Source organism: Bombina bombina, chromosome 2, assembly GCF_027579735.1.
Source record: "Bombina bombina isolate aBomBom1 chromosome 2, aBomBom1.pri, whole genome shotgun sequence".
Taxonomy (NCBI): Eukaryota; Metazoa; Chordata; class Amphibia; order Anura; family Bombinatoridae; genus Bombina; species Bombina bombina.
The window spans coordinates 788,354,776-788,374,056 of record NC_069500.1 but is presented as its reverse complement, the minus strand read 5'-3'; the positions used below and the strand labels follow the sequence as shown (position 1 = coordinate 788,374,056).

At 40.3% G+C, this 19,281-nt stretch overlaps 1 protein-coding gene across 1 annotated transcript in view; it reads left to right on the top strand.

Moving 5' to 3' along the window:
- Positions 1-19,281, top strand: part of ELL (elongation factor for RNA polymerase II) — a gene marked incomplete in the record, with an annotated part of 317,829 nt that overhangs the window by 277,540 nt on the left and 21,008 nt on the right. Inside the window, 1 exon segment of the mRNA XM_053702960.1 lies at positions 2,059-2,518. Coding sequence (XP_053558935.1) covers positions 2,059-2,518 — 460 coding nt within the window.

Here is a 19,281-nt window from a genome sequence, read left to right as displayed (position 1 = left end):
TGGTGATAAATGTAAATTAGAAAGTTTTTTTAAAAACACATTCCCTATTTAAATCATGAAATGTTTTTTTGGATTTGACTGTCCCTTTAAGCTTGTGAAGTATTTAATGTGCATTTCCAGATCTCAAGATTGCTTCAGATAGAGCATGCACTTTTAACTGATTTCAATTGGCTTTTTTTTTTAGTATCCTTTATTGAAAAATCCCACCTAGGTATGTTCAGGAGCAGCAATACATTCCTGGGAGGTAGCTGGTGATTGGTGGCTACACATAACACACATGCCTCATTATTCACTCACTATATGTTTATCTAGCTCCCAGTAGTGCGTTGTTGCTCTGGAGCTGAATGAGACTATACGATTACTCCCTTTTCATCTGTAAAACACAGTTCTGATTGCACTATTGCTTGTCTATAAGATGTTTATACTTTAGAGCATTTTAGCACCTCATGCCCCTTTACGCTTTAACTTTAAAGGAAAATAAAAACCCAACAATTTTCTTTCATGATTTAGGTAGAACATACAATTTTAAACAACTTTCCATTTTACTTCTATTAAAGTTCCTTTATTCTCTTGGTATCATTTGTTGAAGGAGCAGCAATGCACTACTGGTTTGTAACTGAACACATGGGTAAGACAATCACAGTCGATATATATAAATATGCAGCCACCAATCAGCAGCTAAAAACTAGGTTCTCTGCTGCTCCTGAGCTTACTTAGATAAACCTTTTAGCAAAGGATAACAAGAGAAGGAAGCAAATTAAATAGAAGTAAATTGGAAAGTTGTTTAAAATCGTAGTCTCTGTCTAAATCATGAATGTTTAGTTATGACTTTACTGTCCCTTTAAGGAATACCGTACTGAAGTAGTATAAAACCGGGGAGTCTGGCATTGCTTAATAAATGACTGCAGGAAATGACTCACCATCCTGTGTATTTAGGTCAGAGATATCCGTGTACAAATCTAAGCTTGATTTCTACAGGGCTGGGGGAACATTCTAAAAGGGTGTTCATTAAAAAACAAAAAAAAGTAGGGAAAAAGTAGATTTCTAGCTATTGGAACTTGTAATACTACAGAACTAAGCTATAGTAGTGATTTCCAGAAACATAAAATAATAAACTGGCAGTAACTCAGCTGTTCCACTGGAATAAGCACCACAGAAAAGCATTAAAAACAACTAGTATGGAACTTTGGCAGTGTGATTTGCTAATATTTGTAAAGTGTTGCTGCATTGCATAGTATCGAATACAAGAGCAGTGGCTACACATATTATTATACAAGATACAGTAAAATGTCGAGTTGACATACGTGACTAGGGCTCTGCTTAGCAAAACTACCTAGAGCATCTATAACTTCTAAGCAAAAGTGCCTTGGAAGTGACACCTGGGTTATAGTGAAATAATTTATTTTCTTGTTCAGTACTGCCACCTGCTGGTTATTCTCTTTACATGCACTACATTTCTACAAAATGTACTGTTCCTTTTTAGTAGAAATTCCCTGAATTTGCCACGGTTTACTAGAGAATCAGATTAACAACATGGCAATAGTGACTTCTCTCTTACTGATATGATTCACATACTTTTCTTTCTTTTGAGCTAATTGGACAATTGGTTTAGAGCACCCACACTAACATAATAATAATGTACTAGTGTTGCTCACATAGATTAGAGGATATTTCAGCCCTACTTGTATATATATAAAAACATTTCTGGCTGGATCAATATCAACCTATTTTCTGCTTTTTCACTTTGATTGGTATCTGCACATATATGCCTCTTGTCATTGGTTCACTGTGTTCAGCTAGCTCCCAGTACTGCATTGATGCTCCTTCAACCAAGGATACCAAGAGAAAAGAAAGTAAATTTGATAATAGAAGTAGATTGGAACACTATTTACAAGTGTATGCTGTTAGTGAATCATTAAAGAAGATTAGGGTTTAGTGTAACTTAAAGTTCAAGTGCAAATCAATTGTAAATACCACTCACTGTTCAGTGTGCCAATGAAGGACTTTTAATTGCATTTCATTGATCTTAATAACAAAAATATTTTTTTTTTCTTCTAGAAACGACCTCCTCATAATCCAGAGTTTATTGACCCTTTAGCCAACAAGAAGCCTCGAATCTCCCACTTCACACACCGGTCCCAACCAGCTTTGAATGGGAAGCTGAGCTCCAATGGGAAGGATTCCCTTGCCGCTGCCTCTCAGATACCATCCTTGGACAATGTCAGTTCCAGCTCCCATCTACCAGCAGCACATGAACCCCTCTCAGACTCTGTTCCTGACATCCAGCAAAGAGACTGTGTGAACCAAGAGGCCTCTGAGAGGCTTTCCCACCCTCCTCAGACACAATGTCCTACAGAGGCCAAAAAGAACTGTAATAACCTGCATGGAAAACCCAAAAAGAAATCCAAAAAGCACAAAGAGCGAGAGAAAACAAAGGAGAAGATGGGGGAGGAAAAGAAAATCTGCAGCTTAATCAAGAACTCAGACTTAATTGGCAGCACTCCTCAAGATACTATAGGTGAGGAACAGTGTTTGTGTCATTGCACATTTCAGATTGGCTATGCTTTTATAGTTTTATGTTCATGTACTACTTTGCAAACTCTTGGCATATGCAGGCATTCCCAGAAGTCTTCAGGGTACCTCCTTATATATCTCTCCCCATCCTACCAACCGCAAGTTCTGTTTTTACCAGTTTAGTTTGAGATGTGGCTAAATCTCTACTGGTTGGTTTGTTTTAAAGGAAGATGAAGGAAGGAAGGTGTGGTCCTCAGTACAGCATGGTCACTACTGATACTGTCCAGCTACCTTCTGAAGCTGTTTAGTGTATTCTAGAGTTCTGTGGACTGTAATTGTATTAATCTTACCTCTGCTGGTTACTTCCCAGAACTACCTGTACATGGCCAGCATTTTTTTTATTCTTTTATTTTTTTACTTGATTTAAAACGGATTAAATTGGTTTTGAAAGTAACAAGCAGTAGATGTGTTTGCACAACTCATTCCTACGAACAGATTACCAAAGCACTGATGATGGAAAGTGACACCACAGGGACATGTATTTTAAACTGCAACAAATAAAATAAAAAGTTCACTTTAAAGGGACATTAACAATTTTTAAAAGCAAACCGCATTTCAGCAAATCTGAAAATCCATTTTATTTTGAATAGCGTAGTTTCATATTGTGATATGTGTTTACTTTTATAATTGATACAAATTTTCTCCTATAGACGTCTGAAAGTTCTCCTGCAAGTGCCTGCATTAAAGTTCTCCTTAACGTCTGGAGAACAGCATTAGAAATCTATTCTATACCAGTTGTTAAAGCAATGTTACAAAAAATAAGGCCTCTACAAGGAACAGAAATATATAACTAAAGCGCAATAATAATATATATTGGAGTGCAAAAATATGTATTGGGCAATCAAAATAATAATCAATAGAGCGCAAAATATATAAGCGCAAAAACAATATCTATTAGGACACAAAATATATAAAAGTGATATAATAGAAGCACAAAAACAATGAAACCTTAGATATATTTTCTTTTATGACAGTTTGTTGAAGAGGGTCATTAAAGCTACTAGTGGGGCTGTATAAATATGACTTACATGGAGAATAGATGCTTATTTTCAATGATAAATAAGGTGCAGATACTAATCCGACTTGAGAAATTTTACCTTAACATCTCCTCGGCTCTCCTATGGAGAAAAACAATTTCCATCTTAATGGGAGGAGAGTCCACTGCTTCATTCATTACTTGTGGGAATTAAGAACCTGGCCACCAGGAGGAGGCAAAGACACCCCAGCCAAAGGCTTAAATACCTCTACCACTCCCCTCATCCCCCAGTCATTCTTTGCCTTTCGTCACAGGAGGTTGGCAGAGAAGTGTTGGAAGATAGGTGTAGTCTTTTATGGAGAGTAGTACTCTGCGAAATGGGACTGGAGTTTTAAGTAACCCTGTCAGCCTCTCAGTGCGAGCATGGGTGAATGTTAGTCCGGAAATGCAGAGAGTCTTTCTGCGAACCAATCCTGACTCAGTTTAACAGCGAGGGATTGAGGCGGGCCTTTTGGCGCGTTTTCTCTCGAATGCAGGGGCAGTCCTGCATGGCACTCCATGTGACCGGGTGTGGCCTTGGCAACTTAATCTTTCTCGACCTGTGTTCGGAGGAAATGAAAACTGTTCTGGTAAACCGGGACATAGGAGGTGGTGAGTGCCCCGGCCATTAGGATATAAAGGTGCCATTTATTTTTTGATCAAGTCCGCAATAAAGGTACAAGCTATGGAGGACTATGATATATTAGAGAATACTACCTCTTTATCTAAACCCATTAACTGTGTATATTGTGAGGAGGTTCCAGTCGAGCCAACTCTGTTCCACATGCTTTGACAATATTGCTATTTCCAAAAAGAATAAGATATTTAGTACGACTGAGCCATCCACCTCTGAGGGTTCTCCACCCCGCGAGGTGCGTTCCCTGTAATCATCTCCGATTACACAAGCAGTTCCCTAGGGTACTACTAATCCTCCTATGGGAGGGGCCCTTTGGCCTTCAGTCTTCGTCGATCAATTACAGACGGCGGTTTCTGCGGCCATTAATGCGATGCCTCGTCCTAAGCAACTCAAACAGAAGGTACGGCAGGGGTCATCGACTCCGTTGGATGTCTGACAGATTATCCGCTGAGGACGACAACTCCGACTTATCGGAGGATGTCGCATCTGGGTCGGAATCAGCTATGTCTAGGCTTCCGTCCAGGGAGGAGCATGATTTTAAATTTAAGGTGGAGCATTTGCGCTTTCTGCTGAAAAAAAGTGCTTGCTACGTTGGAGGTTCCGGAACCAAAACTACCAGAGGAAACTTCCGAGCCCTAAAACTGTGGATAGGGTGTATGAGGACAGGGTAGTGCACCAGGCCTTCCTGGTTCCAGTCAACATGGCTAACATTATTAAGAATGAATGGGAGAAACTTGGTTCACATTTTTCCCCCCTCTTCTTCTTTTAAAAAGCTTTTCCCCATTCCAGACACTCAGCTTGAACTGTGGGGAACTGTCCCTAAGATGGATGGTGCTATCTCCACGCTTGCTAAGAGAACGACTATTCCGCTAAAGGATAGCTCCTCTTTCAAGGAACCCATGGATAAAAAGATAAAATCCATGTTGCGGAAGATGTTCCAACTTACGGGGTTTGTTTTTTTTAACCAGCAGAGGTGGTCGCTGCGGTGCGTGGTGCAGCTACCTACTGGTGTGATGCTCTATCAGCAATGGTTGAGGTGGAGATCTCTCGATGAGATTTTAGAACAAATTAAGGCCTTAAGAGTGGCTCATTCGTTCATGTGTGATGCTAACATGCAGATTATTCGCCTGAATACTAAGACATCAGGGTTTTCTGTTTTTGCCCGCATGGCTCTGTGACTTAAGTCATGGTCTGCTGACATGGCTTCTAAGTCTCGTTTGCTTTCCCTCCCATTCAAGGGGAAAGTTTTGTTTGGTCCGGGCCTGGATTCTATTATATCTACGGTCACGGGTGGCAAGGGTGCCTTCGTGCCTCAGGATAAGAAGGCTAAGCCTAAGGGTTCTACTTTTCGTCCCTTTCGTGCGGACAAGTCTCAGCGCCAGCAGCCTGCCCCAAAGGCGGAGCATTCCAAGGGATCTTGGAAGCCAGTTAACTCTTGGAACAAGTCCAAGCAGAACAAGAAGCCCGTCTAGTCAAAGTCGGCATGAAGGGGCGGCCCCCGGTGCATTCTCGGACCATGTAGGGGGCAGACTATCTCTGTTTGTAGAGGCTTTTAGAAGAGACATCATAGACCCTTGGGTTCTGGAGGCTGTTTCCCAGGGCTACAGGATAGGTTTCAAGTCTCATCTGCCTAGAGGCAGATTCCTCCTGTCAAACATATCTTCAAGACCAGAAAAGAGAGACGCCTTCCTGGGTTGTGTGAGAGATCTCTCATTTCTCGGGGTAATCTTCCAAGTCCCTCTGGCAGAAAGATGTCTGGGGTATTATTCAAACCTTTTCATGGTCCCAAAGAAGTAGGGCACGTTCCGTCCAATTCTGGACCTAAAGGCCCTAAACAAATTTTTGTCAGTCCCATTGTTCAAGATGGAGACGATTAGGTCAATTTTGCCCCTGGTTCAAGAAGGGCAATTCAGGACTATAGACCTGAAGGACGCTTACCTTCATGTTCCAATCCACAAGGATTAGTTCAGTTTTCTAAGGTTCGCCTTCCTGGACCAAACACTTTCAGTTTGTGGCCCTTCCGTATGGTCTGTCGACTGCCCCAAGAGTCTTCACAAAGGTTCTGGGAGCTTTTCTCGCAGTAGCAAGAGTCATAGTAATTGCAGTGCCTCCTTATCTAGACGATATCCTGGTTCAGGCTACTTCCTACAGTCTTGCGGAGGATCACTCGAGAGCTCTTCTCCTTCTTTGGTCCCACGGGTGGAAGATAAACAAAGGAAAGAATTAATTGGTCCCCAGCAACAGGGTGGAATTTCTGGATACGATAATAGATTCTTCAGTCATGAAGATATTTTTGACAGATCAGAGACGTTGTAAGCTTGCGTCCAACTGTCTAGCTCTCCAGACATCTTCCAGGACATCTATGGCCAGGTGTATGGAGGTGATCGGGCTCATGGTATCCAGCATAGATGTCATTCAATTCTCCAGGTTCCATCTCAGGCCTCTTCAGCTTTGCATGTTAAGACAATGGAACAGCGATTATTCAGATCTTTCCCAACAGTTATCTCTAAGCAGTCCGGTAAGGGAGTCCCTATCTTGGTGTACCCGACCGTGGCAGTTGTCTCAGGGGACATCCTTTTTGAGACCATCCTTGGAGATTGTGACCACGGATGCAAGTCTATCAGGATGGGGAGCTGTTTGGGGTGCCAAAAGGGCACAGGGCAGATGGACTCGAGGAGTCTAGTCTATCTATAAATATTTTGGAACTTCGAGTGATATTCAATGCTCTAAGGACTTTGCCCCTTCTGGGGTCGTCCCAATTAATTAGATTCCAGTCAGACAACATTACTTTGGTGGCTTACATAAACCATCAGGGGGGGAACGAGAAGCTTCCTAGCCATGAGGGAAGTATCTTGGATTCTGGAGTGGATGGAGACTCACAATTGTTGGCTATCAGCGATCCACATTCCAGGTGTGGACAACTGGGAAGCAGATTTTCTGAGCAGACAGACGTTTCATCCAGGGGAATGGTCCCTCCATCCTGAGATGTTCGCGGAGATCTGCACCGGATGGGGGACGCCGGTGATAGATCTCATGGAGTCCAGACTCAATTGCAAGCTAAACAGATATGGGTCGCGATCCAGGGATGCCTTTGTGGTACTCTGGACCTTCAAACTGATTTACATATTTCAACAGTTACCTCTTCTACCTCGGGTAGTGGCCCACTTCATGCAGGAGCACGCTTCTGCTATTCTTATTGCTCCGTCGTGGCTTGCGGATCTGGTAGCGATGTTGTCATCTCCGCCATGGAAGTTACCTTGTTGCAGGGATCTGCTTGTTCAAGGTCCCTTTCTACATCAATCTCGATTCTCTGAGGTTGACTGCGTGGAGATTGAACGACTAGTCTTAGCCAAGAGAAGATTTTCGGAAAGTTATTGACTCTCGTTCAGGCCAGGAAGCCAGTCACTCGTCGCATCTACCACAAGGTGTGGAAGGACCTACTTGACCTGGTGTGAGGAACGGGGATATCTCTGGCATAAGGTCAAGGTATCCAGGATCTTGGCTTTTCTCCAGGACGGTCTAGATAAAGGTCTTGCTGCCACTTCCCTAAGGGGACAGATTTCGGCTTTATCCGTACTGTTGCATAGGAAGCTTGCGGAGCTTCCTGACATTCAGTCCTTTTTGTTCAGGCTCTGGTTAGGATCAGACCTGTCTTCAGGAATCCGGCTCCTCCTTGGAGCTTAAACTTGGTTCTTAAGGTTTTTCAGAGGGCTCAGTTTGAGCCTATGCATGCTCGTGACCTTAAGGTTCTTTCATGGAAAGTCCTGTTACTACTGGCTATTGCATCGGCACGCAGAGTTTCTGAGCTGGTGGCCTTGCAATGTGAGCCTCCCTACATGGTTTTTCATGCCGATAAGGCTGTTCTTCGCACTGGATGATTCCTTCCCAAGGTAGTGTCGAGTCGTAACATCAATCAGGAAATAGTAGTTCCTTTTGTGTCCTAACCCCCCTTCTTCAAAGGAGAGGTAAATTTGGACGTGGTTCGGGCGTTGAAGTTTTATCTTCAGGCCCGAAAGAGTTTAGACAGACTTTGTCCTTTATTTTTTGTGTATTCGGGGAAGCGCAGGGGGCAAAGGGCCCCTGCTACTTCTCTATCATTTTGGTTGAGGAGTATGATCCGTCTGGCATATGAGACAGTGGGACACAAGCCTCCTCTGAGGATTACGGCTCACTCGACTAGAGCTGTGTGGCCTCTTCTTGGGCCTTTAAGAATGAGGCTTCTATGGAGCAGATTTGTAAGGCAGCCACTTGGTCTTTTGGGAGACAGCTTCTGCTGGCTGTGGTGCCCTCAGTATAGGGTCCGCCTCCTTTTACCCTCCTGTTTTTTTTTCCATTGTGTCCTCTAGAGCTTGCGTATTCGTTCCCACAAGTAATGAAGCAGTGGACTCTCCTCTCATTAAGATAGAAAACATAAATTATGCTTACCTGATAATTTCATTTCCATAGATGGGAGGAGAGTCCACTGCACCCGCCCGTTTTTTATATTGATCTTCTGGCACCGTTTATACCCTGATATTTCTCCTACTGTTCCTTGTTCCCTTCCCAGAATGACTGGGGTAGTGGGGGAGGTATTTAAGCCTTTGGCTGGGGTGTCTTTGCCGCCTCCTGGTGGCCAAGTTCTGTATTCCCACAAGTAATGAATCAAGCAGTGGACTCTCCTCCCATCGATGGAAATGAAATGATCAGGTAAGCATAATTGATAAATTTGGGCGCACAGATGTGCTTTTCTAAAGGAGAGCTGAGGAGAAACCATAGAAGAATTACACTGAGAATTCTCCTTGAGCTTGATACATCTGGCCCTCTGTGCCTCCAAAGAAATCCTCTACCTATTCGGTTCTGATGCACTTTGAGCTAATTATCAAGGAATTGAGCAACCCAGGGAATTCTTTGTTCCCTCGGCCAAATGCAAAAGCATATTCCCTTTACCCCCTGTAAAATTGGAGGTATGGGAGACTATTCCAAATGTAGACAGTGACAGCTCCACTTTGGCTAGACGGACTACCATTTCTTTAGAGGACAGTACCTCTTTTAAGGATCCAGTGCACATAAAATGTTTTTTTAAGCAGACTTATTGTCCCCCCCCCCCCATCATTTCGGGGAAAGATTATGTTTGGACCTGGAATGGAAGCTATCATTGCTACAATAGCGGTAAAGGAGCCTATCTGCCACAAGACAAAAAAGCTAAGTGAGAGGGTTAGGTCCTTTTTGGATGATTTCACACCTTTTGTCATGCCCAAGATGTAAAGATCCTCCTCTTAAGTGTCTCAATTGTCAGACACCTCCAAGTCCATGTGGAAGCCTGGTTCCTCTTAAAGGGACAGTAAATGTATTGTAATTGCAAGACATTTCTGTTGTGTTGCTATAGAAAAACATAAATTAACATCCTTTTTTACTGCAATTTATTTTTCAATAGTCAAACTCCACCCACTATTTATCTTATTTGCAGGAGACAATCTGGGTATTAGTCTGCAGACATTAAGGCTAACCACTGAAATATATTTAGAATAAAGTACTCTGTTTTGCAGTTATTTAAAGACAATTAGGCACAGATAGCAGCAGGATTCTTTTCATGTTCTGAAAACTAGAAATTGCTAAGTATCAGTGCTAAACTACGGGAAAAGGGCCAAAATAAATAATGAAAATATATTGCAAAGTTGTTTTTATTATGCATAAACATTTTATATAAAAAAAACGCCACATATGTTTAAAAAGAATGTGTGTAATGCAATGACATAATTACAAGCATGCGTATATGGCGGTAGCAAATCTTGACTTAGAGGAAATTTAGTCCTTGCATTTCCTTTTAAAGCTGCCATGGACGTGTGCATGCACAGATAAATGTGGCAAATTTCAACTGCTTAATTTCTTATTCAATTACACATCGTAGAATTAGGAGGGGCTATTCGACCAGTTTGTGAATCGTTGGGAAGCCTAGACAATAGACCTTAAGGCCTCTGGCTTGATTTACAATCTACCCCAGTATTGTGAGAGATTTTGAGATCTACAAGCGACTCTATTAGATGCCCTAGTTATTCCCTGGTCCTCCTTTAGTTTTACTCTTCTGTATAATCACCAGGATAAAACAGGAAATGGCCCAGTGATTCTAGTTGCTCTGGGTATAGCCTTGCAAGATTTGGTACTCAGGTCTGGTGCTAATGTCCTCCAGCCTGCTTTGGCGACTTCCTTTAAGAAAGACCTTTTTTTCTCACGGCCTCTTCTTCCATCAAGATTTGAAATCTCAATTTGACAGCATGGCATTTAAACATATGTTTTGATTGAGGCCAGAAAGCCTGTTATCAAGTCTGGAAATTTTTACTTTTTCTTTTTTTTATTTTTCTTTCCTGGTTTGAGTCTAAGAATTACCTTTTGGAATTCTTTCAGAATTTCTCAAATTCGTAATTTTTTTGCATCATGTTCTGGATAAGGGTTTACCAGCCATTTCCCTTAAAGGCCAAATTATTTCTGCCCTTTCAGTTTTGGATCACAAGAAGATCGGTTATCAGACCTGCTCCCCCCCATAGAGCCTGAACTTGGTTTTGAGGATTCTTCAGGCTCAGCCGTTTTGAACTTATGCATGTCCTGGGCATTCAACTGTTGCTTTGAAAGGTACTTTTTATCTTGACCATTTCCTCGGCCAGAAGAGTATCTGAGCTTTCTGCTCTATCTTGTGATTCTTCTTACATAATTTTTCATCAGTATATAGCAGTTTTAAGAACAAACTACTCTCTGCTTCCTAAGGTTGTCGTCTGAAAACATCCATCACTAAATCGTAAGCTCATCTCTGTCCAGTGCTAAAGAAATAACCCTAATGAGAGATTACTTCATAACTAGGGTGTAGTATGGGTCTTGGAATGTTATCTTCATGCCGCTAAAGAATTCAGAATTTCTTCTTCCTTGCTTATCCATTTCTCAGGTCCACACAAAGGTCAGAAAGCTACTGTCACCTTTGCAGCATGGCATAAAGGGACATAATACCCTTATGCAAAATCACTTGAAAGTGATGCAGCATAACTGTAAGAAGCGAACAAGTAAATATCACCTTAATATCTCTGTTTAAAAGGAAGATATTTTACCTCAACATTTCTTCAGCTCACAACAGAAAGTGCTCTGTGAACAGTTGTCCTTCAGCTGCTGTCCATCTGCAAGTTGGAAAAAAAAAAGCCCATCAGCAGTGCTGAGATCATGCCCTGCTTTACTGTGATCTCATAGTAAACTTCCTGAAATGTCCTGAAAAGTCCCTTTAGCTTAAAGCTACTGAGGATATGTTGAGGTAAAATATCTTCTTTTTTTACATAGAGATCTTCAGGTGATATTTTCTAGTCCGCTTTATACAGCAATGCTACCTCACTTTCAAGTGCTTCAACATTTGTGTATTATGTCCCTTAGCTTACCTAGTTGTGGGGACGTCTCCCTCTGAGCGAATTACTGCTCGTTCTACTAGAGTAGTCACCACTTCTTGGGCTCTTAGAAATTAAGCTTCCATTGAAGAGATTTGCAAGGCAGCTACTTGGTCATCTTTACATACCTTTACCCAACTCTACTATTTTTACACGTTTGCCTCTTTTGATAGGAAAGTTCTGCATGCCACAGTGCCTGTTTAGTATCTCTACCTGCCTTACTGGTCTTTCCCACTGTGACAAATTAAACCTTTTCAACGTCACAATAGGGAGGTTTGGGCCTGAAGGCGTTAATAGCACACAGCTCTGGTTCCCTTAACCTTGTAACTCTATAAAAGGACCTTAAAAGGGACACCACATTAACCCCCAAATCCTGTCCACATCACCCAAATTAACAATTTCTGCCACCACCAAAACATCTAAATAAAAATGGGGGGTGTTTTGGAACCCCAATAATAACTCACAAAAAATTAACAATTGTGTAACGTGCCTTTAACCTTGTCTCAACAGAGTGTGAATTCAGATATTAGAGCCCAGACAGATTAAGATTTTCTAAATGTTTAATAACAAAAATATCAATACAGGTTACACAGTGCCAAATTATAAAAACTTTCCAAAATAACATAGAGGTACAAAGTTACAATTCTTTAAAAGGAACTTGGGACAGAATATAAACAAACACAATACCATGCACTTATTACCAAATTTCCAGTGATCTGTTTATGAGAGAACTTCCTTCCATGAAGTTAGCTGTTTGAGTCCCAGGGAGTTCTACCAAAAAGTCTTTCTTTTACATACTTAAACTCCTCTTTTTTTTTTTTGTCTTGTCAAAGTCCCCGCCCTTGTGATAATTTACGACGAGTTAGCCAATGCAACAAGTCTTAGCTCCCAGTATCATTCTCCAAGAAGAGGGCGGTTAGCTTACAGCATTCCAGAACACGGATATCTCACACAGAACAAGCAGTTCAGATTAACCCTTTCCAGGCTGAGACCACAATACCCCACCTCTGCTGGGTAGCCAATCCAGGAATCAACTACTCCACATGATTGTATCATGACACCCACCCTATTTCATGGTGCTATTGTAGACTTAACAGCTTTGGGTATAATTTCTCACAGCTGTTGGTATAGGTTCTCACATGTGATGGCTAGTGGACTCTTGCCATTTTATGAAGATGCTTACTGGATCAATTATTTTCTTCCATGATTTTGAGAGTCCACAAGACCTGTTGTTTTTCCATAACATTTGGCAGCAGTACCAGTTTACACTTTTTACTGTGCTTTTCCTTTACTACTTTTTCTCCTTCCTCTTGGCCATATGTATGACTAAGGAATAATGGGAAAATGGGAGGGATTAAAGCAAATTTTTGTTTCTTATATTTAGGATTCATGTTTATTTTCTGATCAGTCACCTTAAACAATTTTATATGTACATTTGCTTGTCTTGTATAAGTAGCTGCTGCATTTATAACTATGCTTAAAGGATCACTAAATATAGTAAAATTGAATACACAATATGACAATGCAATAGCACTTAGAAAATATCCTGCTGCTCATTTCAAATTAATCCAATATTCCCTCTCTTGTATCAAGTGACAGCCAGCAGTCACAAAATGCATACAGGTATATACTGTGCATTTTTGCACATGCTCAGTAGGAGCTGGAACCACAAAGTGCACACATTTTGATAATGGAAGTATATTTGAAAGTTGCATTGTTTTAATGTCACAAAAAAGCTCTAGCAGGGCTTGACAAATTTGGGGAAATGGATGAGAGTAGGTTGATATTGGAAGTAAAGAAGCAGGAGAACCTGTTAAAGTTAGGAGAGAGTGTGATGGAATAAGCATATTTCACTGAGATAGGGTAGAATACTTGAACTATTTTTGCAAAAAATGTGCGCTCACTGTAGCACTTCATAAGTACACAATACATTTCAAAACAATGTGCTGTTAAAGATCTACTACAACATAATCACACAGTCATTTCAGTGGGAAAATAAGCAGAAGGCAAAATGCTATGTGTTCTACATGGTAATAGAATCATGAGTTAGACTGAAAACTTAAAGCCTTGACGGCTGGGTAAGGTTTTATTGCTTGGCAAAGCATTCTAGCTTCAGAATATGTTGCCGGTCTCTTTGGCAAAAAGTGTGGTTAAATGCAACTGATAGAAATCAGTGTACATTTACTTATAAAATTCAGTGTACCATTACTTATATATTAAACAGCACATCCAATGTATCAATACATTTGATGTAATGAAATAGCAGGTTACCCTAAGGTGATGATATACATATAGTTTATGTGAAATAACAAAATACATTTCTTTGTGAGGTTTTGTTAGCACTCTTAAAGTGATGGTAAATTTAACCTAACTGCAAACCAGCATGGAAATATTCACCAACATTAAACATAATTTCTTTCATGTAATTAGCAAGAGTCCATGAGCTAGTGACATATGGGTATACATTCCTACCAGGAGGGGCAAAGTTTCCCAAACCTCAAAATGCCTACAAATACACCCCTCACCACACCCACAAATCAGTTTTACAAACTTTGCCTCCTATGGAGGTGGTGAAATAAGTTTGTGCTAGATTCTACGTTGATATGCGCTCCGCAGCAGGTTGGAGCTCGGTTTTCCTCTCAGCGTGCAGTGAATGTCAGAGGGATGTGAGGAGAGTATTGCCTATTTGAATTTAATGATCTCCTTCTACGGGGTCTATTTCATAGGTTCTCTGTTATCGGTCGTAGAGATTCATCTCTTACCTCCCTTTTCAGATCGACGATATACTCTATATCTCTATATATATATATATATATATATATATATATATATATATATATATATATATATATATATACCATTACCTCTGCTGATTTTCGTTTCAGTACTGGTTTGGCTTTCTACAACATGTAGATGAGTGTCCTGGGGTAAGTAAGTCTTATTTTCTGTGACACTCTAAGCTATGGTTGGGCACTTTTTTATAAAGTTCTAAATATATGTATTCAAACATTTATTTGCCTCGACTCAGGATGTTCAACATTCCTTATTTTCAGACAGTCAGTTTCATATTTGGGATAATGCATTTGAGTAAAACAATTTTTTTCTTACCTTAAAATTTGACTTTTCCCTGTGGGCTGTTAGGCTCGCGGGGGCTGAACATGCTAATCATTTTATTTGTGATGCCATCTTTGATATCATTAGAGTTGATGTCAGGTATATTTCTCTAGCTATTTTAGCTAGAAGAGCTTTATGGCTTAAAACTTGGAATGCTGATATGTCTTCTAAGTCTACTCTGCTTTCCTTTTCTTTCCAGGGTAATAAATTATTTGGTTCTCAGTTGGATTCTATTATCTCAACTGTTACTGGAGGGAAAGGAACTTTTTTACCACAGGATTAAAAATCTAAAGGTAAATTTAGGTCTAATAATCGTTTTCGTTCCTTTCGTCTCAACAAGGAACAAAAGCCTGATCCTTCATCCTCAGGAGCGGTATCAGTTTGGAAACCATCTCCAGTCTGGAATAAATCCAAGCCTTTTAGAAAATCAAAGCCCGCTCCTAAGTCCACATGAAGGTGCGGCCCTCATTCCAGCTCAGCTGGTGGGGGGCAGATTACGTTTTTTCAAAGAAATTTGGATCAATTCCGTTCACAGTCTTTGGATTCAGAATATTGTTTCAGAAGGGTACAGAATTGGCTTCAAGATAAGGCCTCCTGCAAAGAGATTTTTTCTTTCCCGTGTCCCAGTAAATCCAGCGAAGGCTCAAGCATTTCTGAAATGTGTTTCAGATCTAGAGTTGGCTGGAGTAATTATGCCAGTTCCAGTTCTGGAACAGGGGCTGGGGTTTTATTCAAATCTCTTGATTGTACCAAAGAAGGAGAATTCCTTCAGACCAGTTCTGGATCTAAAAATATTGAATCGTTATGTAAGGATACCAACATTTAAAATGGTAACTGTAAGGACTTTCCTGCCTTTTGTTCAGCAAGGGCATTATATGTCTACAATAGATTTACAGGATGCATATCTGCATATTCCGATTCATCCAGATCACTATCAGTTTCTGAGATTCTCGTTCCTAGACAAGCATTACCAGTTTGTGGCTCTGCCGTTTGGCCTAGCAACAGCTCCAAGAATTTTTACAAAGGTTCTCGGTGCCCTTCTGTCTGTAATCAGAGAACAGGGTATTGTGGTATTTCCTTATTTGGACGATATCTTGGTACTTGCTCAGTCTTCACATTTAGCAGAATCTCATACGAATCGACTTGTGTTGTTTCTTCAAGATCATGGTTGGAGGATCAATTTACTAAAAAGTTCATTGATTCCTCAGACAAGGGTAACGTTTTTGGGTTTCCAGATAGATTCAGTGTCCATGACTCTATCTTTGACAGACAAGAGACGTCTAAAATTGATATCAGCTTGTCGAAACCTTCAGTCACAATCATTCCCTTCGGTAGCCTTATGCATGGAAATTCTAGGTCTTATGACTGCTGCATCGGACGCGATCCCCTTTGCTCGTTTTCACATGCGACCTCTTCAGCTCTGTATGCTGAACCAATGGTGCAGGGATTACACAAAGATATCTCAATTAATATCTTTGAAACCGATTGTACGACACTCTCTGACGTGGTGGACAGATCACCATCGTTTAGTTCAGGGGGCTTCTTTTGTTCTCCCGACCTGGACTGTAATCTCAACAGATGCAAGTCTTACAGGTTGGGGAGCTGTGTGGGGGTCTCTGACGGCACAAGGGGTTTGGGAAACTTCCCAGGTATCTGTCCATATCCAGGGATCCTCAAGCGGAAGCAGTGGATGCATTGTCACTTCCTTGGAAGTATCATCCTGCTTATATCTTTCCGCCTCTAGTTCTTCTTCCAAGAGTGATCTCCAAGATTCTGAAGGAATGCTAGTTTGTTCTGCTGGTAGCTCCAGCATGGCCTCACAGGTTTTGGTATGCGGATCTTGTCCGGATGGCCTCTTGCCAACCGTGGACTCTTCCGTTAAGACCAGACCTTCTGTCACAAGGTCCTTTTTTCCATCAGGATCTGAATTCCTTAAATTTAAAGGTATGGAGATTGAACGCTTGATTCTTGGTCAAAGAGGTTTCTCTGACTCTGTGATTAATACTATGTTACAGGCTCGTAAATCTGTATCTCGAGAGATATATTATAGAGTCTGGAAGACTTATATTTCTTGGTGTCTTTCTCATCATTTTTCCTGGCATTCTTTTAGAATACCGAGAATTTTACAGTTCCTTCAGGATGGTTTAGATAAAGGTTTGTCCGCAAGTTCTTTGAAAGGACAAATCTCTGCTCTTTCTGTTCTTTTTCACAGAAAGATTGCTATTCTTCCTGATATTCATTGTTTTGTACAAGCTTTGGTTCGTATAAAACCTGTCATTAAGTCAATTTCTCCTCCATGGAGTTTGAATTTGGTTTTGGGAGCTCTTCAAGCTCCTCCGTTTGAACCTATGCATTCATTGGACATTAAATTACTTTCTTGGAAAGTTTTGTTCCTTTTGGCCATCTCTTCTGCCAGAAGAGTTTCTGAATTATCTGCTCTTTCGTGTGAGTCTCCTTTTCTGATTTTTCATCAGGATAAGGCGGTGTTGCGAACTTCTTTTGAATTTTTACCTAAAGTTGTGAATTCCAACAACATTAGTAGAGAAATTGTGGTTCCTTCATTATGTCCTAATCCTAAGAATTCTAAGGAGAAATCATTGCATTCTTTGGATGTTGTTAGAGCTTTGAAATATTATGTTGAAGCTACGAAATCTTTCCGTAAGACTTCTAGTCTATTTGTTATCTTTTCCGGTTCTAGGAAAGGCCAGAAAGCTTCTGCCATTTCTTTGGCATCTTGGTTGAAATCTTTAATTCATCTTGCCTATGTTGAGTCGGGTAAAATTCCGCCTCAAAGAATTACAGCTCATTCTACTAGGTCAGTTTCTACTTCCTGGGCGTTTAGGAATGAAGCTTCGGTTGACCAGATCTGCAAAGCAGCAACTTGGTCCTCTTTGCATACTTTTACTAAATTCTACCATTTTGATGTATTTTCTTCTTCTGAAGCAGTTTTTGGTAGAAAAGTTCTTCAGGCAGCGGTTTCAGTTTGAATCTTCTGCTTATGTTTTTTCTTTAAACTTTATTTTGGGTGTGGATTATTTCAGCAGGAATTGGCTGTCTTTATTTTATCCCTCCCTCTCTAGTGACTCTTGCGTGGAAAGATCCACATCTTGGGTAGTCATTATCCCATACGTCACTAGCTCATGGACTCTTGCTAATTACATGAAAGAAAACATAATTTATGTAAGAACTTACCTGATAAATTCATTTCTTTCATATTAGCAAGAGTCCATGAGGCCCACGCTTTTTTGTGGTGGTTATGATTTTTTTGTATAAAGCACAATTATTCCAATTCCTTATTTTGATGTTTTCGCTCCTTTCTTATCACCCCACTTCTTGGCTATTCGTTAAACTGAATTGTGGGTGTGGTGAGGGGTGTATTTGTAGGCATTTTGAGGTTTGGGAAACTTTGCCCCTCCTGGTAGGAATGTATATCCCATACGTCACTAGCTCATGGACTCTTGCTAATATGAAAGAAATGAATTTATCAGGTAAGTTCTTACATAAATTATGTTTTTTATTCATTAATTTGTTTAAATTCTCATATGAAAGATATTATCGATATTCCCGTTTATATTGATTACCTTCTTCCTCCGCCCGTGTCAGATGTGCCTTTTTGTTTTTTTTTCCAGTTTCTTTTTATTCAGATGTGCCTTTTTTGATGATGCTTTTATTTGCAGCCAATTGTAATGCGTGCCTTTAGGCATTAAAGGAACACTCAGGTTAAATTACATTTTCATGATTCAGATACAGCATGTAATTTTAAACAACTTTCCAGTTTATTTCCATTAAAAAATATGTGCACAGTCTTTTATATTTACAATTTTTGAGTCACCAGATGCTACTGAGCATGTGCAAGAATTCACAGACTACGTATATGCATTTGTGATTGGATTATTGCGATCACATGGTACAAAGGGAGTGGAAATATACATAACTTTGAAATTTGTTATAAAAAAAATCTACTACTCATTTGAAGTTCAGACTAAGTGCTATTGCATTGTCTTGTTAACACATTAGATTTGCATAATCAACAAATGCAAGATGACTGTTCCTTTAATAACTAGAGAAACTATGTCCCTTATATAAAATGTGCATGCGCTACTTATTCTCTCTTCCCCCTTTGTGCATATTCGCGTGTCATGCTCATTGTTGAGAATATCCTGCTTAAAGGGACAGTCAACACCAGAATTGTTGTTGTTTTAAAAGATAGATAATCCCTTAATTACCCATTCTTTAGTTTTGCATAACCAATAGTTATAATACACGTTTTACCTCTGTGATTACCTTGTATCTAAGCCTCTTTAGGCTGCCCCCTTATTTCACTACTTTTGACTGACTTGCATTTTAGCCAATCAGTGCTCACTCCTCAGTAAATTCACGTGCATAAGCTCAATGTTATCCATATGAAACACATGAACAAATGCCCTCTAGTGGTGAAAAACTGTCAAATGCAAAGGCGATCTTCAAGGTCTAAGAAATTAGCATATGAACCTCCTAGGTTTAGCTTTCAACTAAGAATATCAAGAGAACAAAAAAATTGGTGA